The following is a 25,171-nucleotide window of genomic DNA, read 5'->3' as shown; positions in this document are numbered from 1 at the left end:
GACCTAGATCAGGCCACAGGTAGCCAGCGGTGATATTATGCTCTCTTGTTCCGTGTGTTTAGTATAGTCTGCCCCGGTGGACTGTGAGCTTTCTTAGAGCAGAGACTGTGTCTTACACATTGTTTACATCCTGTGGGGTGTTTACTACAGTGGCTAGCAGGTCCTAGGTGTGCAGAAAATACTTGGCGTTTAGTTGATGAGCCCATGGCCGGAAGGTTATTTCCTATGAAGATAAACTCTCTTTACTCCTGGCAGCTCCAGGATAAAACGTTCTCCTAAACCACGCCGGAAACATCAGGTCAATGGCTGCCCTGGAGATGCTGAGAAGGACAGACTTATCACCACAGACAGCGACGGCACTTACAAACGGCCCCCTGGTGTCCACAACTCTGCCTATATTGGTTGCCCGGTGCGTAATGTTGAGGCTTGCTTCTGGTCGCTCTTAGGGAGAGAAGAATGAGCAGTGACGGCTGCTGCCCTGGGTGACGCTGATGCCCAGTAGGGGATGCTCCAGGGCCAGCTAGGTTGTGAGGCATGTAGGGTGGGGAAGGGGTGGGCACTTCCTTTGAAGAAAGACTCGAGTCATAGACAACAAGGGGCTGCTGGGGGAGCCCTCTGGAAACACACTCAGTGTTTTTACTTCCTATTAAGCAAACCCTGTCCTCTCAGGCTTCAGAATGGCAACTTCTCGAGGTTAATTGGAAAACAGAGAGAAGCGTCCAGAAAGTTTCTTTTTTCTTCCCTTCATCAGAGAGTTGTTTGGGTTTCATGGTGGTAGGAGAGACATTTAGGGTTTTGTCCCATCTTCTGTTCTTGGAGTGCTAAGAGGATATTACATTTGCTAATATATATATCTAGTTTTAAAGGAAGAAAGAGCTTAATGGAAATTAAGAAATAGGGAGTTAAACAATTTTTTCCAAAGGAAAGGGGCACAGAGTTGCTTGTAGTGTTAAAGCAGATGTTGACGGCATTAAGACACATACAGACCCCACTGAGCAGGGAAGAAAGGGCCAGCCTCCCCAAGGGGCCGTGAGAAATACAGACACAAAGACACCCCAAGACAGAGCAGAAGCCCCACGTTCCCAGTGTGTCTGGCAGCACCGGGACACACAGTGCACGTCTGTAGCCCTGTGCCAGGGTGAAGCCCTTTCTCGTTGCACAAGACCACCTTTCTCCTTCTGGAGACAAAGTTACAGACCCATCCTTTTTAGAGAGAAATTAGCAAAAACACATTCTTGGAGAAGGAGTTTGTGATGTACGTGATCACTCAGAGCTTATGTAACCAGTGATTTCTTATTTGAGTTTTATATTTTATCTCTCAGATTACACAAATAACTAACACTGAGAGACACTAAACATAATTACACATATGTGCCGAATACCATCCTGACATTGGGGCTAAATATAATTGAGTCATAATCATCTGAAAGAACCAGGCTTTTCCTTTGGAACTTACTGTGTTTCTGGTGCCCTGAGACTGACCATCCCTTCGTAACTGGCTCATGAGGACTGGTGTGATTCCCGCGGGTTGGAATGTCTACAAATTAGGCTGCTTTGCTCCCCAGCAGAATGAATGAATCATTTCTGAAGGCTGTGAATGAATTCCTCAGGTCGGGGAACCTCAGGCAGTTCTCACAGTAGATGGCGCTCCTGAGCCACTGCCATGTTTTTGGACAGGTGTTTGGGTGTCTGTGGTGTTTGGCTTGATCTGGGGAGGGCTGTTCCCTTGACTCCCCAGGATGGTCCCCTGGAGCTTTCGTTTTTGTTTCATCCGGGATCTCAGAGATCCTGTTGTGTGACACCAATGAGCAGAAGAAGGGGGAGCATTTCTTCTTCCCTCTTAGCTTCCAGAGCCCCAGGGCTCCTTCTCTGAGACAAATCTGTAGGAGAGCCTTTGCAGTCCCGCACGTTCTTTTTTCAGTAGCCCTGAGTTCCATCATCCAGTGCCACTGAGTTTTGTGAGGAAATAACCTGTCCTCCCCTTGCTCTCTCAGTGACCATAAATCAGGCCTCTTTCATGGTGGCCCAGACTACCCTTTTTCTCCTTGCTTTTTTTCTTAGCAGAAAGCACAGACGTTCCTCCCTCAGCTGGTGGGAAGAAGCCCTTCCCTGGAGAACACTAACTCAGTCAGCTGCTTCATCCCACATGGCTCCATTTTTCAAACATTCCCTAATAAGAAATTCTTCCTCAGATGGACTTTTTACTTTCTTTCCCTAAAAATTCTGAAATATATATTTTCTTTTTTTAATGCTTATATTGTATGATTTTTATTTTTTAATTTTATATTGGAGTATAGTTGATTTACAATATTGTGTTAGTTTCAGGTGTACAGCAAAGTGATTCTGTTATACATATATCTGTTCTTTTTTTTTGTGGTACACGGGCCCCTCACCGCTGTGGCCTCTCCTGCTGCAGAGCACAGGCTCAGCGGCCATGGCTCACGGGCCCAGCCACACTGTGGCATGTGGGATCTTCCCGGACCGGGGCATGAACCCGTGTCCCCTGCATCGGTAGGCAGACTCTCAACCACTGCGCCACCAGGGAAGCCCCATATATCTATTCTTTTTCAGATTTTTTTCCAATATAGGTTATTACAGAAGATGGAGTAGAGTTCCATGTGCTGTACAGTAGGTCCTTGTTGTATATGTTAATCCCAACCTCCTAATTTATACCTCCCCCCACCTTTCCCCTTTGGTAACCATAAATTTGTTTTCTAAGTCTGTGAGTCCGATGAAACATATACCTTCACAGATAATGCCTTTTTGGGAACTCACCTTTTCTTAGGTAGTATTTCATCTTGAAGGTTATACTAGACATACTTTTTTTTTGTGGTACACGGTCCTCTCACTGTTGTGGCCTCTCCCGTTGCGGAGCACAGGCTCCGGACGCACAGGCTCAGCGGCCATGGCTCACGGGCCCAGCCGCTCCGCGGCACGTGGGATCTTCCCGGACCGGGGCCCGAACCCATGTCCCCTCCATCGGCAGGCGGACTCTCAACCACTGCGCCACCAGGGAAGCCCTAGGCATACATGTTTTTGAACTGTCTTGAATTATATGCTTTCGCCTCTAAATATCTTCTTCTCGAGAGCTCTCTTCTTCTGAGGTGAAAGATATTTCTGGACTTCTTGTAACTAGGGCTACCATTATAATTCAAGCCTCAGCAAACATTGACCCTCAGGCAAATCCGGCCTGCTGTCTGCTTTTGTAAATAAAGTTTTATTGGAACACAGCCACGCCCATCATTTTTGTGTTATCTATGGCTGCTCTTGCTACAGTGGCAGAGTTAAGTAGCTGTATGGCTCACGAAGCCTAAACTATTTACTCTCTGGCCCTTTATGGAAGTTTGTCAATGCTGATATAATTTATTATACAAGCCAGACACTTGTGAGAGTGAAAGGAGATGCTGTTAATTATCCTGGGACAACAAGCATGAACTGAGCTTGTCCTGGGCCAACCATGGCGCATGATGACTGTCTTATAATACCAAAGATTGCAAAGAGGCACCAGAATACATCGTCTCTGATGACTAAAGGTAAAAATGTTCTCATGTATTTCTGAGGAGTGATAGGTGAACATGTATCTGTGCAAAGGAAACCAGTTGAATATCAAAGTCATCAAACTTGGGGGCTTCCCTGGTGGCATAGTGGTTAAGAATCGGCCTGCCAACGCAGGGGACACGGGTTCGAGCCCTGGTCCGGGAAGATGCCACGTGCCATGGAGCAGCTAAGCCCGTGTGCCACAACTTCTGAACCTGCGCTCTAGAGCCCGCGAGCCACAGCTACTGAAGCCCGCGCGCCTAGAGCCCGTGGTTCGCAACAAGAGAAGGCACCGCAACGAGAAGCCTGTGCACCACAAGGAAGAGTAGCCCCTGCTCGCCGCAACTAGAGAAAGCCCGCACGCAGCAACGAAGACCTGACGCAGCCAAAAATAAGTAAAATAAATTAAAACAAAGTCATCAAACTTGGATTCAAGAGAATGGAATTCAAATTCCAATTCAGGGATCCTGGGTAAATCTCAGCTTCTGAAGATCACAGTTATTCATTTCTTATTAAGTACCATCTACGTGTGAAACACTGTGCTGGATGCTGGGACATAGGAAAATGAACAAGGCCTCTTCTTGGCCTGCAGGTTGCTAATAGTCTAGCCTGCGAAGTGTGGAGGCAGCAAGAAGACCAGAGAACAGGAAGCTCTGACATCACAGCTCTGTAGTTCTTTGCCTTCTTGGCAGGATTCATGGGATCAGTGAGACTCCAAGGGGACCTCACTTCACACCTTCACACATGTCTCTCTTGCTGTAAAAGTTAAACCTTCTTTAAAGTTATGACTACTGAGGGTGAGACTGGTAGTGGCTATAGCTCTTAAGGACTCTCTTCAAGTGTATGTAGGGTTTGTCCCCCATCTTGGAATCTCGGTTTAGGCTGTGGCCACACCGCTGTCTTCCTTGCAGTGCGGTTACCCAGTCAGCTCCTGGAACTACCGTCAGGAACATCGCTTCTGGCTTTGGAGAGACCCTCTTACTTACCAGTAGGATGTTTTTACAGACATGCTTATCCTCTTCTCCATGAAGTGTTAGGTTGGGGGCTTTCTACTGGCTACATTCTTCCCCATCTGCTCCTCGAGAAAACCAAGAACGGAAGAAGGGCATGAGTGGGGGCCGTTTTTTTGCACCTTGTAAGGAGAGGAACACAGAGTCTTGCCAATGCTACGTCATAAACCAGAGACCTTTGGGGCCCCGAATCCTTACCTTGATGACTAAGTCATTTAGTAGAACTTTACTGGGATATTGTGTTTCGGGGAAACAGCCTCACAGGACTAAGTGTGTATTGTACCTTGGAGTGAGACCGTCCACTTGCTGTTGTGAAGGGCAGAGCACCTGCCCATCTCAGGGGAGCAGTCTCTACCTAATGGCACTTGTTTCTGTCAAGGGTGAGGGCCCAGTGATGCCAGGGCTTCCGGGTCTGCCAAGAGAATCCAGAACTCTTGAGTTTTAGTAGGAAATTTTCAGATTTTTAAAATATTGCTCATCTATTTTTTAAAGACTGGTGCGGGCTAAGCACAACAGGCCCGTGAGCTGTTGGTGGGTTTGCTGGTACGTTTTCTGGTTTTCTTTCTGCTTGGAGTGCTTGGAGTTAAGCAGCTGCTGCTGTTAAGTGTTTGACACTGGTGTGAATAATAACGGATCATTGCTGGACAGACCATAGTCATTACGAAGCATTTTAGGCAGTTGGCTGAGAGGAAGGACGTGTCTCTGCAAGAGAGATTTTCTTTGTAAGAGACTCACTGATCCAAAGAGTTCTGGGAATGCCTTCCTTTGGCCCTCATGTAGAGTGATCCAACGAGGGGTCACCAGCCCCTCGAGCAGAACCTCTTCTCTTTTCAGTGTGTCAGTTGTAGTCATTGTGATGTTTGGGCTTCTGGGACCACTGAGACCAGGAAGGCCTCTTCTTCCATTGGTTCCTTGTTTTGTCTCTTACAGTTTACCGAGTATATATTATGACAGCATTTGGCTCAGAAGGTAGTATCAGGAAATAAGATTTTTAAAAAATCTTAATTGTTACTTATGTCCCTGCCTCTTTGACAGTGGATATAGAATATAATTTAAACTTTTCTTGTTGACTCATGTTATCCAGGGATACCGCCATTTAAAAGAAGTTAGTTTCTGAACAAATAATTGACACTACTGTTTGTAAAGAGTTGTCGTAATAGGTATTAAAATGGTTTATACACACGTAGTTGTAATATCGTGGTGCCTTTGAACTCTTCTGCGGGTGTATGGGGCAAATACACCTATACAACAATAGGTGTATTCTTCCTATTGTTAATAGTCAATAGACTGCTTTAGTTTTGGGTTTCTGTATCTAGGGAAAGTCAACTAGGTAATTTAGTATATAGACTCTGACACATCATTTTTGGTTGCTAGGGGCTTTCAGGAAAACATGTGCACTTCCAGGTACTGAGATACATTTCAGGGAGTTGATTGAGTTTTGCTGGACAAATGACTGTTGAATAATTTTACTTTTTTATTTCTTCTGATTCAAACTTTTTGCCTCCATGAAAGGTAGTGCACATTCCTCAGCTGTGATTTGGAAAATTCTTATGGTAAACCCATTCCTCAGTGTCAGTGAAAATTGTTAAATTCTTTTTTAGTCCTAGAGTTTTGTTTTTGGGTCTCCACAGAAGCTCGTGTCTGATTCTTCACTTTGCTGTTTCCCCCACTGTAGTCTGATCCCGACCTCCCAGCAGATGTGCAGACGCCGTCTTCAGCTGAGCTGGGGAGGTATCCAGGCCTGCCCTTCCCGGCCTCCCAGTACATCCCGCCCCAGCCGTCCATCGAGGAGGCGCGGCAGACCATGCACTCCCTCCTGGATGATGCTTTTGCCCTCGTGGCCCCCAGCAGCCAGCCCCCTAACACTGCAGCTGCAGGCCCTGGAGTCCCGGCCGGCCTGCCTGTGAACAGCACCCCTTCCCGGGAAGAGAGACGAGCCACCCAGTGGGGATCCTTCTACAGCCCAGCTCAGACGGCCAACAACCCATGCAGTGTAAGTGTGGACCTTCTAGAATTCTCTTATGGGCAAGATGTTGGACCTTTGTTGCCTGACTGCCTTGTTTTCAGGATCCCTGCAATACTCTTGTTGGATTTGATTGGAATTAAAGCTTGGATGATGAGTCTTAGTTTTTATTATCTTCTAGGTTAATTCTCAGTGTTGAAAGCATTCTTTTGTGCAACTCAGGTGTTTTGTGGAGGTATCTTCCTGAGTTCCCTTCGTTATCATGAAATATAGGTGGAGTATGTGTCAAAATATATTCTCATTGATGTCTCCATAAGAGATACAGTTAAGAATGTACTAGAATCATTAAGTTTTTTTGTGTAGGCCACCTGGGACTGAAGAGGTGAGGTGAGGGTCTGGATGTAGGCAGCTAGTCCACAAGTAGCCAAGCACAATCATTTTCAAATACTAGATTTCCGTCTTGGGAGTTGACATTTCAGTGTTTCATCTGTCTATGTGATCCTTTATTTTTTTCATATTCAGTCAGACCTTTCAAATGTACCTTCTCAAGTCACGGAGAAGAAGTAGAACTCAAGGATGTAGCATTAAATATTATTTTTTGCTAATTTCAGATTAAACGACCAGACTGAAACATTTGACTCTGGAAAGATGTTAATAGGTTACAATTTAAATTTCTTCTTCAAGGAGTGTTTATACAGGGTTCCTCTAATTTTGTTAACCATATTAAGGTTAAATTGGGTGGTAATAAACATATGTTAAAAGAATTTTCATCTCTGAAATTGGTATGAATTTTGAAAGTATGCTCTTCTCAATAGATTGTTTCCTTCAAGACATGGTGGGCCTGAGGTATAGATAACGGCTACCATGCAGGGGAAAAATATTCAATCTAGTCATTGTTGTTTTAAATATAAAAATATAGATTGTTTCAACAATAAATATTAAACTACTTCATAATTACAGTTGGTATATAATTGTAACTGGTAGTTTATAATCTTTAAGGAAATGGATGATACAGAACACAACTCGGTGATAAAATGAATTTGACTATAGCTGCTGTCTGTTTAAGCTTCTCTCATTTGTTTATTCATTCAAATATATTTATGGAGCACCTGCCACGTTCTGGGTGCTCGGGATACAGAGGTGCATGATGCACAGCTCCAGCTCTTACGTCCCAGTGCAGGTATGTGGACAGTTGAAGCAGTAACTTAGTACAGCACCGTGTGGCAGGTGTCATGGCAAGAGGAAAGTATGTGGGGGGAGCACTTGACTGAAAGTGCTTGGGAAGGATTTTATAGACAAAATGAAATCTAAGTGGAAGTCTGAGGGTAATTAGTGGTTATCAATTAAAGAAGAATATTTCAGGTAGTGGGGAAGCTATCAGAGACACAGAAGTGAAAGTGTCTGGTACAGACTCTCTCTTCTGGACAAGATGGAGGAAAGGATCTAGATTTACCTTCTCTCCAGAAACAACTAAAGTAACTGAACAAAATATATGGGTTTTCACAACATTGGACATTAGAGATGAGTAGAACCCTACAGTCACCCCAACTGTCTTGAGAGAGTTTCTAGCTACGGTGCAGGGCGGAAGACCCCAGGCAGAGCTCAGTGGTCTCCCTGAGTTGAGAAAACAGAGTTGAGCGTCTGGGGAGGAAAAGGCAGCTAGAGTTCACAATAGACAGTGCAGGAAAGCAGAGATGCACAGAGAGATAATTCCAGAGAGCTGCATGGAATCTTCATTTGAGTACTGACCAGTTTTAAGTACAGAACTACCCCCAGAAGATAAGCGGAAACAATCCTCAGAGCTCACATAAGCGTGGGAATATGTTCCTGCTGTGGACTGAATTGTATTCCCCCCAAGTTTGTATGTTGAAGCCTAAACCCCCATGCGAATATATTGGAGATAGAGTCCTGAAGGAGGAAATTAAGTTTAAATGAGGTCATAAGGTTGGAACCCTGATCTGATAGAACTGATGCCCTTAGAAGAAGAGCAAGAGACGCCAGAGCTCTCTCTCCACCATGTGAGGACACAAGAAGGCAGCTGTCCACAAACCAGGAAGAGAACGCTCACCAACAACTGAACCCTGCTGGAAACTTGATTGTGGATTTTCCAGCCTCCAGAACTGTGAAAAAGTAAATTTCTGTTGTTTAAGCCACCCAATCTGTGATATTTTGTTATGGCAGCCTGAGATGACTAATACAGTTTCTTTTGTACCAGTGTGAAAGACCTCATAATTCATGGAGCCTCGATTAGAGTACTCAGAGCTGCTCTCATTCTACCTAACACAGAAAAAAGTAAGACCTGAACCTGAACAAAGCTCAAGAATATTTATAAAGAAAACCAAAACTATACAGTATCCAGCAAGGTCAACTTAATACTCAAAGTCTGGCATCCAATCAAACTAACCAGACAGCAGAGAAGCAAAAAAAATGGCATAGATGGTAGCATTAGTAGACAAAGATATTAAAAGAATTATAATGGAGCTCTGTATGTTCAAGAAACTAGAGGAAAGAGTGAACATATTAATTAGAAGCATTGAAAATATTAAAGGATACAAATCAAATTTTGAAATGAAAACTATAATGTCTGAGATGAAAAATACATACTGGATGGGATAAATGGCAGATTAGATTTGCAGAAGAAAAGATCAGTAAGCTTGAATGCATAGTAATAAAGACTATCCAACATGAAACAAAGAGAGTAAATATTAGACTAAAAGATGAAAAGCTCATTAGTGAGCGGTGGGACAACTTTAAGTAGACTAATATACATGTAATTGGAGTTCCTGAAGGAGCAGAGAGGGTGTCAGAAAAAAATAAAGGAATAATTTTTTCTGAATTTGATTGAAACTGTAAATCTGCAGATCCACAAATTTGATGAACCATATGCACAAGAAATATGAGGAAAACTATACCAAAAATACGATGAAATTGCTTAAAATAAGTGATAAAGATCTTTAAATTATCCAGAGAAAAAGGGCAGATAACATACAGTGGAACAAAAGTAAGGATGACAGCAGAATTCTCATTGTCCAGAAAACAGTGGAACAAATATTTAAAGAACTGAAAGAAAAAACTGTCAACCTAGAATTCTATATCCAGTGAAGACCTCTTTCAAAAACTAAGGTGAAATAAAACCTTTTTCGGACACACAAAAGCTGAAAGAATGCATCACTGGCAGACCTGCTTTACAAGCAATGTTACAGAAAGTCCTTTAGGCAGAAGTAAAATGATACCAGATAAACATCTGGATCTTCATAAATGAATGAAAAGCACTAGAAATGTAAATATGTGGGTAATTATAGGAAACTTTTTTCTTCATTATTTAAATCTTTTAAAAAGGTAATTGACTGTTTAAAGCAAAGTAGTAACAAAGTATTGTGGGGTAGAAGTAAAATGTATGAAAACTATAGCACCCAGACCAGATGGGGAGAAGTAGAAGGGGAATGTTTTAATGTTCTTACACCATGCGCAAAGTGGAATAATAGCACTTGAAGGTAGACTGTGATAAGTGAAAAATATATAACATATACCCTAAAGCAACCACTAAAAAAAAAAAAAATAATAATTGTAGCTAATAAGCCAACAAAGGAGTAAAAATGAAATAATAAAAAGGTAGTCCAAAAGAAGGTGGAAATAGAGGAAAAGGGGAACAAGGAACAGATGGGACAAATACAAAGCAGATACCAAGATGGTAGATTTAAATCCAGACCTGTCGGTAATCATATTAAATGTGAACAGTTTAATATCCCTATTAAAGGGCAGATATTGTCAGATTGGATAAAAAGCAAGATCCACTTATCCGCTGCTTACAAGACACCCACATTAAATATGAAGGCACGAGTAGGTTAAAAGTATGAAGAAGGGGCTTCCCTGGTGGCGCAGTGGTTGAGAGTCCGCCTGCCGATGCAGAGGACACGGGTTCGTGCCCCGGTCCGGGAAGATCCCACATACCACGGAGCGGCTGGGCCCGTGAGCCATGGCCGCTGAGCCTGCGCGTCCGGAGCCTGTGCTCCGCAACGGGAGAAGCCACAACAGTGAGAGGCCCACGTGCCGCAAAAAAAAAAAAGTATGAAGAAGGATATACCATTGCTAACGCTAATCAGAAAACCTGGAGTGGCTATACTAATATTAGCCAAAATAGTTCTCATAGTAAAGAATATTAACAAGGATAAAGAGGATTATTTCATAATAATAAAGTGGCCAGTTCATCAAGAAATCATAAAAATCTTCGAAGTGGACATGGGGAGGGGGAAGGGTAAGCTGGGACAAAGTAAGAGAATAACATTGATATATATATACTACCAAGTGTAAAAGTGATGGCTAGTGGGAAGCAGCTGCATAGCATAGGGAGATCAGCTACGTGGTTTGTGACCACCTAGAGGGGTGGGATAGGGAGGGTGGGAGGGAGATGCAAGAGGGAGGGGATATGGGATATATGTGTACATATAGCTGATTCACTTTGTTATACAGCAGAAACTAACACAACATTGTAAAGTAATTATACTCCAATAAAGATGTTTTTTAAAAAGTATAAATAAAAAGAATTTTAGAATAAATGGATCTTTTTAAACAAAACAAAACAAAAAAGTCATAAAAATCTTAAATGTTTATGTGCCTAGTAATAGAGCTTCAAAATACGTGAAGCAAAAACTGACAGAACTGCATGCATGTATAAACAAATCTACAATTCTGGTCAGAGATTTCAACACTCCTCTTTCAGTAATTGATAGCAGGGATGCAGTCAACCCTTGAAATTAGTTCTGGGGATCTAATGGGAAGTGGGAAGTAAAAGTGGTGAGATGTGGGGGAGGAGAGGGAAAGGAAGAAGCGGAGAGGTTAGGAGCCTAGACCTCATCCTGAGGGCAGTGCCTGGATCCTGAAGGGTTTTGAGCAGGCTGGAGACATCATTAGGTGTGCCTTTTGGAAAGATTGCTCTCATTTTACCCTGGAGAGTGGTTTGTCACAGTGCAAGAGAGGAAGAGTCAACATGGCTTCAGCATGTTTAATTGCTGACGGCACTGAGCCAGTGTAGGAGCAGAGCTTACTGATACAGGAAAGGGGATCCAGAGTACTGGTGGAGGAATTATCTTTAGAAATGAAGGGATATATTTCTTCCAGTTTAATGGGAGGGAGAAAGAATTGGGTGCAAGTACAATCCGGTCTGTAGTTGGGTGGCAGTACATTGCAGGACCACCCATGTCATGGTTTCTGTTCTCATAGTAGAGAAAGCAGAGTCATCTATTGAGAATGAGACAAGTGTGGCGTGGCAAGGCAAGGCAAGAGGGTTGAGGGAGAGTAGAAACTTGAAATACTTATTGTGGAGAATGAGAGATTAGGGACGTGGGAGTAATGACTTAGCATTGAGACCGCTGTTCAGACTGCCGATTGTGAAATTATAGTGGCACAAATTAAAGTTCTGTAGTTTTGTTTATCAGCGTTCAGATACCCAGGTGTAGACAAGGAGAAAACAGGCAGTTGGATTGATCTGGAGCTGGGGCTTTATCAAGCATATGTGATGAAAGGACAACTGGGAAGAGATGTGTGAATCAGAGGGTGCATTTGAAGTGATGATAGATGATACACTGAAAGGGAAAGTGGTGGGCAATTAAACATGCTGGAGCTTTGTAGATTCTTCCTCTCAAATCTACTCACTGCATTACACTGGTTGGAGCCATCATCATCTCTCACCAAGATTATTGGAAGATTTCCTAATCATATCCCTGCCTGTGGTCTTGAAAGTAGGATGTCAGGGTGGTGGCTGACAAGTAAAAGGCCGTTTATTGGTGTTGAGCAGACCAAGAAGCTGAGAGGCTAACACAGTAGATGCATCCTATGGGTGACAGGGGGACTTGGAGTGAAGAGGGAGACCTTCCAGGAGCCTTTTTGCTTAGTCGCGTTTTTCCAAAAGGAGAGCTCTCATCTCACTTCCCGATCTGAACTTGTTCGCTGCTGGCATCTACATGTTGCTTCTCTTTGCTCCTTGAATTGTTCAGCGCAGAAATTTGTGGCCATCTTAATTTATCCCTTTCTGATAGAAGATGTATATGTCATATCCTCTAGGAAGCGTAAATAGTTCTTGGCATTCAACCACTTTTTCTGAATCATTTTCTGCCCTTAATAACCAACGTCCATTTTATCTTTGGATTCAGTTCTTTCATTCACCTCAGGGAAACTTTCTTTTATTTTATTTCTGAAATAATTGTCTTACTCTGTTCTATTTATTGGACTTGAAGGTACCAATTATTTTTATGTTGGCTCATCTTGGTCTCTTTTCTGTATCTATCATTTATCTCTTAGTTGCTTTAGCTACTTTGTTCTGTTTTCTCTGCCTTCAGTTATGGGTATCGTGGGCCTTTTCTCTGTGGCATTGATTTGCTTTTAAACCGTATCTATTCTTTTCCCCATTAGTTGATTTCTTAAAGTCATACTGGCATTATTTTGGTCCTCACATTATTTCCATAGTTCTGCGGTCTCCCGTTGTGTTGTTTTATTACCGTATCTTTGAAGTTAGAAAGAGGAATGGCTATTCTTGTTAAGTTAGGGGCCGCATTGTGCTACCAGAGTCTTTCTTTCCCCCCTTGGCCCCTGCTTTTCTCAGTTTAGGGCATATTTTACCCACTTATTTACTTGCTTGGCTTCTGCTGATCAAGTGGATGCTTGGTTTCTGCTGATCAATGGAGCCGTAATTTTTGACAGATCTGTGTTACTATTTTTATTCTTTCCTCATTGTTCATGCGTGTTGCAGATGAACGATTCCGTGATAATGCCTCACGCCTCCATCTTAACCAGGAATGCAGACCCATGGCAAGATTTTTATAAATACTCCTATCGAGTGGTTTGGATGTGAACTTTTGGTGTTACCCTTCATATTTTGATGGGAGTGGTAGCAACTTAATCTAGTGGAAAATCAGAATCATTGGTTGTATTTGGGCATCTCTAATGTAACTTCACCGTGTTTATAAATTGGTTGTAAAGTTACTGTTTGCTGGCAGGAGGAACCTGATCACCATTTATTTGCTCCTGCTGACTGTGGTGAAAAACCACGGGAATGTGGATGTCAGGGTGCCTTCGGTTACCCAATGAACCTTTATTTACCATCTGATGACATTTTTATTTCTTTTTTTGCCAGCGTAAAGATGTTAGTTATACGTTGGTGAGTCAGGCCACTTAATAGGTGGTATTTCTGCTTCCCTGAGTAAAGTTAACCTCCGTGGAGTTGTCCTCTAAGTAGCAGGTGTGAATACCTGAGCTAAGATATTGTACGAGCAGACCTTACCGTCTGGTTGCTTTACCTCAGGCCCCTCCAGACTCCACTCACCACTTGCCTTTCTTGCTCTCTTGGCTTGTTTTATACTGTATAGAAAGAAAGGATGCATTAAAAAGGAATTTTTATTCGCCTAGCTGATTGAAACCTTAAAGTTCTCTTTTGTCCTCCAAACTTTTTTACACGTGTGACCCACTTAAAGGAAGTGCCTGCCGTCTGTCTGCGATTTCTTTTACAACCTTTTCACTGGGGGCATGTAGTCTCTAGAAAAATAGTATCCTTTTTTTTGCAGTACACGGGCCTTTCACTGTTGTGGCGTCTCCCGTTGTGGAGCATAGGCTCCGGATGCGCAGGCTCAGTGGCCATGGCTCACGACCCCAGCCGCTCCACGGCATGTGGGATCCTCCCGGACCGGGGCACGACCCGTGTCCCCTGCATCGGCAGGTGGACGCTCAACCACTGCGCCACCAGGGAAGCCCTAGTATCCTTTTTCTGACTACAATAGATTGGAAATGCGTAGCGCTACAATAATAAAACAGTTAAAGAGGAGATAGCTACTTTGCATTGATTTTCTTTTAGTTTATCACTTATTAGATCTTTTGAAATCCTGATAGGTAAACTGTTAAGCCGTGATCCTTGTTTTTGGTTTTATTTTGCATGTGACTATGTTTAAAAAGTCCAAACTGTGCTGAAAGCACAAGGGCCACTGTAAATAATCTTTATCCAGTCTCAGATTTCTGTTTAATTATTTGGAAAAGGAATTGACTCTCCTTTTCGTCCTATTTCTCTCTTCTTCCATAATCCCCTTTGGCTTTTTTACCTCAGTTGTGGAACTCTACAGAGTTCTAATCTCCGTCCCTTTGCCAAGGGAAGGGAAGCAGTGAGGGTCAGAGGTGAAGTAATTTGAGCACAGTTTCATGTCTAATAATCCCTTCAGAACTCTGTGAGGTACAGAGATTGTTCTGTACTTCTTGGCCTAAGGAAATATACCAAGAGAAGTGGAGTAGTTCCGTCAGTGTGTCTGACTCCAAAGCTCCTACTTCCCCCCCGCACCAAACCCCGCAAAGTAGCGATTTATTCAGGAGGGAAAGTCTGGTTTTAGGAATTATGGGTGGTGCAGCCCAGTGGTTAAAAGCATGCCAGAAAGATAAATTAGGGGGAAATTGTTTAACTTCCTTGTATGTTGGTTTCATCTGTAAACAGAAATAGTGAGCACTTTTTTGTGTTGCTGTGGGCCTGAGTTAGTGTTCATACAGTGTATAACAAAATAATAATTCAGTAAATGGCAGCTTAGAAAAATAAAGATCTAATATTAGAGCAGGTCCAGAAGCAAGGCTGACTTACTAACTTAACTTGGAGCGCCTGATCCTGGACAACCTATTGGTTTAAACTGACTGGAGTTCGATGGATGCTGTCCAGAGTTACTGTCCTGCTAAAATACCTGATTCCAAAATAATGATTTATAGTTGTTGAAAAGAAGTGTTAAAATCCGAGTCCCACGTATGCTAGGGTTAAGATATGTTGATTTCAAGAGGAATGCAACATAGGTCTAGGTTTCTTTAAATCTGGGAGACTTCCTTGGTGGCACAGTGGTTAAGAATCTGCCTGCCAATGCAGGGGACACGGGTTCGATCCCTGGTCGGGGAAGATCCCACATGCCACGGAACAATGAAGCCCAGGTGCCACATACTGAGCCTATGCTCTAGAGCCCAAGAGCCACAGCTACTGAGCCCCCATGCCACAACTGCTGAAGCCCGTGTGCCCTAGGGCCCACGTGCCACAACTACTGAGCCCATGTGCTACAACTACTGAAGCCTGCATGCCTAGAGCCTATGCTCTGCAGCAAGAGAAGCCACCGCAGTGAGAAGTCCGAGCACCGCAACGAAGAGTAGCCCCTGCTCGCCGTAACTAGAGAAAGCCTGTGCACAACAACGAAGACCCAACGCAGCCAAAAAAAAAAATAAATTCTGGTGCCATCTTGTTTCAGTCAAAGAGCACTTGGTTAGTGCAAGTTAGTTCAAGTAAAAAGAGTTGATTGAAGGATACACGGACACCTTATGGAATTTAAGGGCAGGGAGTATTGGCTGGGCCTCCTTGGTACTAGAAAACTGTCAGAAACTGAAGGTGTTCACTTCACCTTTTAGGGTCTAACTTATGGTTCTCTTTATATTCTTTCTCTTTTTATAGCATTTTACAACATGGTACAGCATTTGCATTGTTTAGTTTCTTGAGTGTATTTGAATTGCTGTTGGGCACCCACTAGATCTGGTGACCATTGTGGCCCATGTTGATAGTCATTTGTACTAAATGTGGCCATTTAAGGACCACCTTTTTAGCAGAAGATACAGGTTTGTAGAGGATAAGCCTACAGAGAAGCGCAGGTGCAGAAACCCTGTCTGTTATTAATATTTTCACAAAAGAAAGAAAGGTCTAGAAACTAGTTGTGTGTTTGTTAGCCCAGTTCCCCAAACTGAAACTTCTAGCATTACTTGATGGCAGAATGCCCTGATAGCATGCTAACTTTTTATGAGAAAATAATTCTCTTGGAAGTTGATCCTGCAAATCTAAATTTGTAAGTTTGCTGTTGTCACTTTATAATAAGTATTGAATGTTAATCTTCATCTTCTTTTGAATTTCTTCCAGAGATATGAAGACTATGGAATGGCTCCCCCATCAGGCCCATTACCAAGGTAAGGTTTTTAGGAGAAAATGTATCAGGACTTTCTCACATATGCTGTTCCTTAAATTTTGCAGATTTGTTTCTTTTAGCTAATGTGAGCAGATGAAAAACTCTTGAGTTGTGTGTTATCTTGATCTAACCAGAAGAGGGGGAAAAAAGTTGGAATTTAAGTCCTGCTTCCAGTAGTGACAGACTAGATAATTTGCTGATGATAACTGGAAAAGCTAGACAAGATTTAAAAATAAAAACAGAAAACCACGTGTCTAACAGGGCAGTGAAGCAGTATGGGGCCAAGATCCAGCAAATCCAGAGAGATGAGCCCTGCCTTTCTCCCACGGATACCTGCTGATTCCAGAGGAGGTGACTGAGAAGCTGAGCAAAACTTTTGACGGACTCGTGAGGCTTGCTTAAAAATGCACCATATCGAAAGTTGTGTGGTACATGTAAAGCCATGTTAGTGGGGCACTTTGATGCCTTGAAAGACTCAAAATATATTTGAAAAGAAAAATGGCTGAAAATCAATAATCTAAGTGTCTGTCTCAATGTTAAAAAAAAGACCTAATAAACCTAGGGAAGTAGAATGAAGGAACTAATAAAAATAAGAATAGAAATTAATGAAGTAGAAAACAAATACCATACTAGAGAAGACCAACAAAGCTGAAAGTTAGTTCTTTGAAAAATTCCTAGAAAGAGAAAACCTGAATAGTCCTATAACTATTGAGATTAAAGTCATTATTAAAACTCTTCCCACAAAGGAAACTTCAGGGCCAGGTGGCTTCAACAGTGAATTCTACCAAACACTGAAGGAATAAAAGATACCAATGTCATACAAACTCTTCTAAAGGACAGAAAAAAGAGAAAACACTCCTCAACTCGTTTTATGAGACCAGCATAACTTTGATACCAAAGACAAGAAGGACAAGGACATTGCAAGAAAGGAAACATTAAGGGCCAGTTTCACTCCTGAACATAGATGCCAAAATTTTGAAACTATATATTAGCAAGTATATCCAGCAGTATAATCAATAGGATATCCATCATATCATAATCAAATTGGATTTTTTTCCAGCAGTGCAAGAGTAGTTTAAAATTTTTAAAAATCATTGTAATTCTCCACTTTGCAGTGAATAAAGGAGAAAAATGTTCTCATTTCAATAGATAGAACATTTGATAAAGTTCAGCATCCATACATGGTAAAAATCTTAGCAAACACAGGATAGAAGCAGACTGATAGTAATCTGATAAAAAGGTATCTTGGCAAATATTTCTTAATGGTGAAATGTTAAACGCTTTCCTCTTGAGAGCAAGAGCGAGACAAAGAGGTCTGCTTGCATCACTTCCATTTGGCATTGCCCTGTGGGGTCCTGGCCAGTGTAATAAGGCAAGAAAAAGAAACAAAAGGAGTAAGGAATTCAAAGAGAGAAATAATACTGTTATTATTCACAGGTGATATAATTTTGTAGCAGAAAAAACTAAAATGTCAACACATGAATTGTTAGAAGTAAGTGACTTTAGCAAGATGGCTAAATAGCAAGATAGTTAAATTACAAGGTAGCTGGATACGAAGTTTACAGAGATCAGTATACAGCATTATAAGACCAGTGTACAAAAATCTGTTCTGTTTATGAGGAGTTACAGAAAATAAACAATTTTAAAGATACTATATAAAATAGCGTTCAAAAATATAAAATACCTCAGGATAAATCTAACTGAAGATATTCAAGCCTTCTAAAGAAAGATATTCATGGATTGTGCAACTCAGTATTTTTTAAATGTCAATTCTCCCCCAGTGATCTATAGATTTATTGCAGTCCCATTCACAATCCCAGTAGTTTGTTGGGTTTTTTAATACATGGAAATTGACAAACTCACTCTGAAATGTATGTGGAAATGCAAAGGGCCAAGAACAGCCAAGACACTTTGAGAAAGAAGAATAAGATGTTAGGATTGTTCTAAATGTTATAAATTACTGTCAAGGAATTAAGAGTGTGGTATAAAGCAAGACAAATAGACCATTAGAACAGAAGAGAGGGTTGGTAATTCAGACCCACATGTGAATAGACAGTTGATTTATTTCAGTGAAGGAATTATAGATAAACAGATTTAGTCTCAGAAATCATATTCAACTATCCCTTTAATGATCGAAGTCACACAGGAGTAGGAATGTTATCTGTTTCCTCCTTACTTTTGGTTTTAAAAAAAATTTATTTATTATTTATTTATTTTTGGTTGCATTGGGTCTTTGTTGCTGCGTGCGGGCTTTCTCTAGTTGTGGCGAGCGGGGCCTACTCTTTGTTGCGGTGTGTGGCTTCTCACCGCGGTGGCTTCTCTTGTTGGGGAGCACGGGCTCTAGACGCACAGGCTTCAGTAGTTGTGGCACGTGGGCTCAGTAGTTGTGGCTCGCGGACTCTAGAGCCCAGGCTCAGTAGTTGTGGCACACGGGATTAGCCGCTCCATGGCATGTGGGATCTTCCTGGACCAGGGCTCAAAGCCGTATCCCCTGCATTGGCAGGCGGGTTCTTAACCACTGCGCCACCAGGGAAACCCACTTTTTCTTTATTTTTCTTTTATTTGCCCTCATTTTCAGCAGGGTTTCTTTTATTTTTCCCCAACCCTCCTCCCCCACCAAGGCAGTGCTTTGTGGTCCAAAAGCAACAAAGGGAACAGGTGGAGATTAGGTGATCCCGGGCAGAAGCTAATGATAGGGGGACCAGGTGACCTGATTTGCCCAGTTCAGTCCTAATTTACAGCTGTTGTTCAGCGTAATTATTAATAAATTTCACTCTCAAAAGTGTTCTGGTTTGGATAATAAATTTTACAGTCACCGAAGATAAAAGATTCTAGAGTATTTGGAGTGCACTGAACTATCTGAGCACACAATTTAGGATTAAAAGGATGCAAATGTAGGCAGGAGGGTGCTTATTGACTGGGTAAAGCAGAAATAAGTAAAGGACAAGAGATAGTTCCTGGGTGGATGGTCCAGAGATTATGATTAGGTTAGGTGAGCTCCAGTGTACAGATCTGGAAGAAGGAGTGTGCATTGGCTAAGCTCTTAGATATGTAAGGCCAGAGAGGTCAGACATCTGTTTCCGAGGTCAATCTAAAACAGCAGCATTTATTTAAAGAGATTAATATAGGTAGCCTGAGTTTCAGTTTATGAGCTGTACTCCAGAAATCACAGTATAGAATAAGGGCAAGTTGGTGTACTTTCTCATCGAACAGGTATAATCTATTAATTACTAGTTAACTGTCATTTGCAAGAAACTGTAATTAAATTATCATCTTTTTTAATTCTTAAATTTGAGATTCTTAGATCCCTAGAAGGTCCCTGAGAACTGTTCAGGGAGGTCTGTCAGGTCAAAACTATTTTTTATAATAATATTGTTATCTGACTTCTCTCATTCAGTTGACCCTTGCACCAAGGTACGAAAGCAATGGTGGGTGAAACTGTGGTGCCTTAGCATGAATCCAGATGGTGGCACCCAGCTGTTGAAGGAGTCGCTCCAGTGTTCTTCACTGCTGGGCAATCACACACTTTTTTTTTTTTTTTTTGCGGTACGCGGGCCTCTCACTGCTGTGGCCTCTCCCATTGCAGAGCACAGGCTCCGGTCGCACAGGCTCAGCGGCCGTGGCTCACGGGCCCAGCCGCTCCGTGGCACGTGGGATCTTCCCGGACTGGGGCACGAACCCGTGTCCCCCCGCATCGGCAGGCGGACTCTCAACCACTGCGCCACCAGGGAAGCCCGACAGCTTTTTTTTAAATGCCAGTTTTATGTTAGTATGTCATTGATGAAGTAGTAAAAATTAATTTTTTTAAACCTAGACCCTTGAGTCTCTAACAGTCTGGGTGACAAAAGAGGAGATATAAAGCGCTTCTGCTGAATATGGCCTTTTGAAGAAAGACACTTGTTCACTTGTTTGAGTTGAGAATCGAACTAACTGGTGCCGTGTTTTTGCTTGAACAAACAGCCAGCGGACTTGGGTGTTTGGCCTCGAAAATGGACCTGTCACTTCAAGGAAAACAACTGACAGCATTTGTTGTCAATAATAAAATTGAGCTTTCAGGTGAAAGTTAGAATTTTGGAACCTTGTCTGCCAGCATGCAATTGACAGCTCCCTAGTACTTAAAGCCTTCTCTGATGAGCTCAATGGCGATATTAATGAATGTGATTTGGGGTTACTGTAAAATAAAATGTGTCAGTAAACTAAAAGTCTGCATAACTCATTGAACCAGTATTTTTCAAATGACCAGTGTCGTAAAACCATGCATAGGTCTATTCAAAGTGCAAGAAAGACGAGTGGTTTTAATGTAACAGAGGTGAAAAGTTCATCAATACCGTTTCAGAGTCTGTATTGCCACTCACCCTTAAGGAAATATTGTCGAGTTCTGGTGTGGTTTCAAAGAAGAATATTTAACCGAAATACTATTTGAATATTATCTGGAAAGGCTATTAAAATCTTCCTCCTTTTCCCAACTACATATTTATGTGAGGTGAGCTTTTTTTCTTAAAATAACTGATGGCAACTGATTGAATACAAAGTTTATGAGAATCTAGATGTCTCCTCTTAAGGACATTTTTTTTAAGTGTAGAATTCTTCTCATTTAATTTTTTTTGAGGGGGGTGGAAAATATAGTTAATTTTATAAAAAATGTTGACATGTAATAGGTTTAATAATGTTATTTTTAAATGAAGTTTTAATTTTTTCAGTTTTAATTTTGAACATGAAAACTATCTATAGATACGGTACGCATAAACAAAAGCTCTTGGGAGTCCTCATTTTTATGAGTGCAAACGGGTCCTAGAACTAAATAGTTTGAGAACCACTGCTTTAGAGCACTGGTTTTTAGCCTTGATGAAGCTCAGGATCATAAATGGAGTTTTAAAAACTACCAGTGTCTGGGTCTCACGTCTAAAGAGTCTGTTTTCATTGGTCTCGGGTGCAGCATGGGCTCCCCAGGTAACGCTACCATGCAGCCAAGGTTGAGAACCACCCCTTTAGTTGGGCGCTGGAGGTGACCGGGCCCCGGGGCTTGAGCCACACCCTCTTTGGGTCTGTAAACTAGAGCATTACTTCTTCAGTCATCCAGCAGATTGGACAAGCATCAGCTGTGTTCCAACATGTATACTGGAGGGTATATATACTTTTCACAGCACTGGAGATTTGTCAGTGAGCAAGTAGAGTCCCTGCCCTCAGGGAGCCTGCGTTCTGGGAGAGGAGATGGATAATAAGCCAACAGACAAATAGGTCTTATTTTTCCTTAAGGGCTGAGGGTGGACCTAATAAAGTGCCGGAGTCGGGCAAGTGTGGTCCTGACGCTTGGGTGCGCTTCGCTTTCAGACCAGGTTTTGGCCCCGGTTTGCTGCAGTCTGCGGAGCTGCTGCCTGCCGAGCCCCAGCAGCCCCAGGCCTCGTCTGAAGCCACCTCGTGTGCTGCCCGAGGGATCTACTCTGAGGAGGTGCCATCGGTGGCCCGGCCTCGGCCTGTCGGGGGCACCACAGGTACATGTGGCTATTTACCTTGCGTTTCTTTTTAGCTAACTTCTGCAGAGATCATTTTCGACTTCCCAGAGCATCAGCATCCCGTTACTGGCCTCTTCCGCCGGTAAGAGCCGCGTCCCCTCGGATCCCGTCAAAGATGTAGGGCTAGGGAGGTAGGAAAGGAGAGAGTGGCTGAGATCCCAAGACTGATGGCCTCTGATTTGTTGCTGAGTAAGTGTCTCGAAAACAGTCCCTTCACATGGAATTCACACCCACACCTCTTCCAGGGAAAACGTTTCTGAAGTCTTACAGTGAACTGAAAGACCTATTTCTGAGTGCTTGCAATGGCACGAAAACAAGCGTTTATTTTAAAGAAGGCACTTTTCCAGTTTGTAATAAGCAACCTAAAAGTTGATGGAAAGTGACCAGAGGGAGATTTGTGTTTTATTTGGTCATTTCTGGGAGGCTATAACCACTGTTTTCTCCTTGAGCCTTACCTCCCTCATTTTTTCCCTTCTACCTTTATTAATAATCATCTTTTTCTTGTTCTAAAGTGTCCTTGTCATTATCCCATGCCTCTATGCCTGTCCCTTCCCTGCTGTCACGCATGGGCAGAGTCGGCAGTGGAGGGCCTGGGGAAGCTGATGGCCACATGGAACTGTTCTAGGTTTTTTTCCACCTCCTCTTTCATGTCTTCATTAAAAGAACAATCTTAGTGTCATTTGTGAGTAACCAGTGCAGTCCTTTACTTGGCAATTCAACAGTGAAAGGTCACATTTTCTGACGTTGTCTTCTAATTCATTACTAAACTTTTAGGTCTTTGCACACTGCTTTTCTTTACTTCTAGTATTTAGGTTTGCTTTAATTACCTGTTGGAAGTCAAATAAAATCTATACCAGATTATCTCCACATAGGAAATAAAAGTTCTCAGTTTATGTTCTTGAAAGAACATAAAGTGCCCAATTCCTGGAGCTCTTGAAGCCGGAGAGAAAATATGTTTTATTTTTAAAGGATTCTAAAATATATTTTTACTAGTTGTTTGGGAAACATTACACATAATGTGGTTTACTTGTAAAACTACTGTATTTAGTATATTCGGTGTAAAGATACAGGGAATTTTTTTTCAGACCAAAATTAAAATTTAGGGATTAAAAATTTTTCATATATTCAGTTTTGCTTTTTTAGAAAAAGAGCTATAAATACCAGTATTTTAACAATCTTTTTTGTCGGTTTTTGAGGTGCATGTAGAGATTTGAGGAAAGGAAGAGCCCTTAGAATTTTGGTAAAGCAAAAAAGGTATAATGGTTTCTGAATTGAGTATCCTCAATAATTATATCCAGATTAGGAATAAATTTATTTTCAGAAAATGAGAAGAAAAGAAAAAAATACATTTGTCTCAGAGTCCCCTGGGAATTTTGTGATAATAGTTGAACCCACAACAAATCCTCATCAAGTTCAGTAGATGCTTGACGTTTATGAGGGATTCATTCTGAGATCTTTATAAATCCCCAAATTTTCAAACACTGCTAGACCTCATAGTTGATTTCCCTAATCAGTCCAACAGAAGCATAAGTGGACCAGCTAAGGGACCCTTTCCAGACCCATAATGAGAGACACTGCTGGTTGTTGACACCCAGCACCCAGCACGGCTGAGCTGATATTCTGACAAGGCAGTTGGCTGGTCGGCCTCCACCAGGTTGCCTGAGACCCAGTCTTGTGCCCCAGATTACAAATCACTGTTGCATGTCATGAAACTTCATCTCATGAATAGTTGATACTATGAACACTGATTTGTGCATATCACTCAGTGTTCCCCGAGCTCTTTCCATTTCTTTCTTTTTTTTTTTTCTTTCTGTTTCTTGTACCGCTACTCTAAAAAGTCCTGAGTTCATTATTACTCTGTCTTACTGCATTTTATTACCAGGGCTCAGAGCCCATCTTTTATTTTCCTAGTTCATTTCCTTCCTTTTGGAGTCTGATGCTTTAATAAGAGGAGCCATTACATGTTAAATAATTTCTTTTGCTATTTTCTCATTTTCTGGAGAAGATACAGTTTTATAAGGTCATCAAATAACTAGTTTAGGCCAATTCCAAATTTGCGATAATTGATGGATAATTATCCAGTATGGTCTTTTTGGCAGTTCTTGTATTTTGCATTGTCTGTCAGTCAATCAACAAAACAAAGAATGTATCCTGATAGCCTCCATGATTTCCCATACCTTGCAGGTGCTGTGCTTTGCAGTGGGTCTTGTTTCCCTTATTAATTGTTTTGTATTTGAACCTTGTTGCATAGCACTTATACCAAACAATATCCAGACATATTCATTTTTAATCTGGAGGAATATAGAAATTATATGTATGAAATATTTGAAGAGGAAGTTATTTTCTAATAATTTGCCATAAGGGATTAAATTGTGTAAAAATTTGAAATGGAAAAAATACTAAGATATACTAGAAAAGTTACTTTTCTGACTATGTAAAATTATCAAATATGTATATGTCTAAAAATTACCAAAAGCAAAAGGAAAGTAGTACCTAGGAAGATTTATAGCAGATATGACCAAGAGGTAATCTTATTATAGAGAATGGCTCATAAATTGATAAATGGGCAAACTGCAAAAGATAAACAGGCAAAGGACAGAAAGAAGGAATGCACAAAAGAAATGTGTGTGTACCATATGAAAGTAAACATGAAAAATGTCCAGTTTTGAAAATGATTAAAGAAATGCAAATTAAAACCATGATGAGCCACCATTTCAATCATGAAATTGTTTTTATAATAATGTGGTAAAATTAGCATTCGGTTTCTTTATCTGTACAACGGGGATAACATTAGTTCTTACCTCTTATGGTTATTTGATGATTGAAGAAGATAACAAATGTAAAGTGCTTAAAATAGTGCATGGCATACAACAAATTTTAACAAATATTAGCTGCCATCATTATTACTATTGTATTCTTTCCGGTGATGGTGTAAATCGTTAAACTTTCGGAAAGCAGCTTGGCAGTATAACTTCATGAGCCTTTGATTTGGTAAGTTTGGGAATACAGGCTCCCCTCACTGAAGAAATGCAAAATACTGGAGAAAAACTACATGTACAAAGATGTTTATTGGAGCATTATTCAGAATAGCAAACAACTGTGAGCTCCCTCAATACCCAGTTATAAGGGCATCAGTAGTAAACTGTACAGCTATTTAAAATGAAGAGCTCAGATAGAGCCAGAAAAAGGGAATTT

General features: G+C 41.6%; 1 protein-coding gene across 1 annotated transcript in view; it reads left to right on the top strand.

The window, feature by feature from the left end:
- Positions 1-25,171, top strand: part of KIAA1549 (KIAA1549 ortholog) — an 86,768-nt gene that overhangs the window by 49,987 nt on the left and 11,610 nt on the right. Inside the window, exons 14-17 of the mRNA XM_024764066.1 lie at positions 256-409; positions 6,223-6,540; positions 16,418-16,464; positions 21,795-21,955. Of these exons, the coding sequence (XP_024619834.1) occupies positions 256-409; positions 6,223-6,540; positions 16,418-16,464; positions 21,795-21,955 (680 nt within the window). The remainder of the gene's footprint in view (positions 1-255; positions 410-6,222; positions 6,541-16,417; positions 16,465-21,794; positions 21,956-25,171) is intronic.

Source organism: Neophocaena asiaeorientalis, unplaced genomic scaffold, assembly GCF_003031525.2.
Source record: "Neophocaena asiaeorientalis asiaeorientalis breed wild unplaced genomic scaffold, Neophocaena_asiaeorientalis_V1.1 scaffold745, whole genome shotgun sequence".
Classification (NCBI taxonomy): domain Eukaryota; kingdom Metazoa; phylum Chordata; class Mammalia; order Artiodactyla; family Phocoenidae; genus Neophocaena; species Neophocaena asiaeorientalis.
This window is presented reverse-complemented; position numbering and strand designations above follow the sequence as displayed.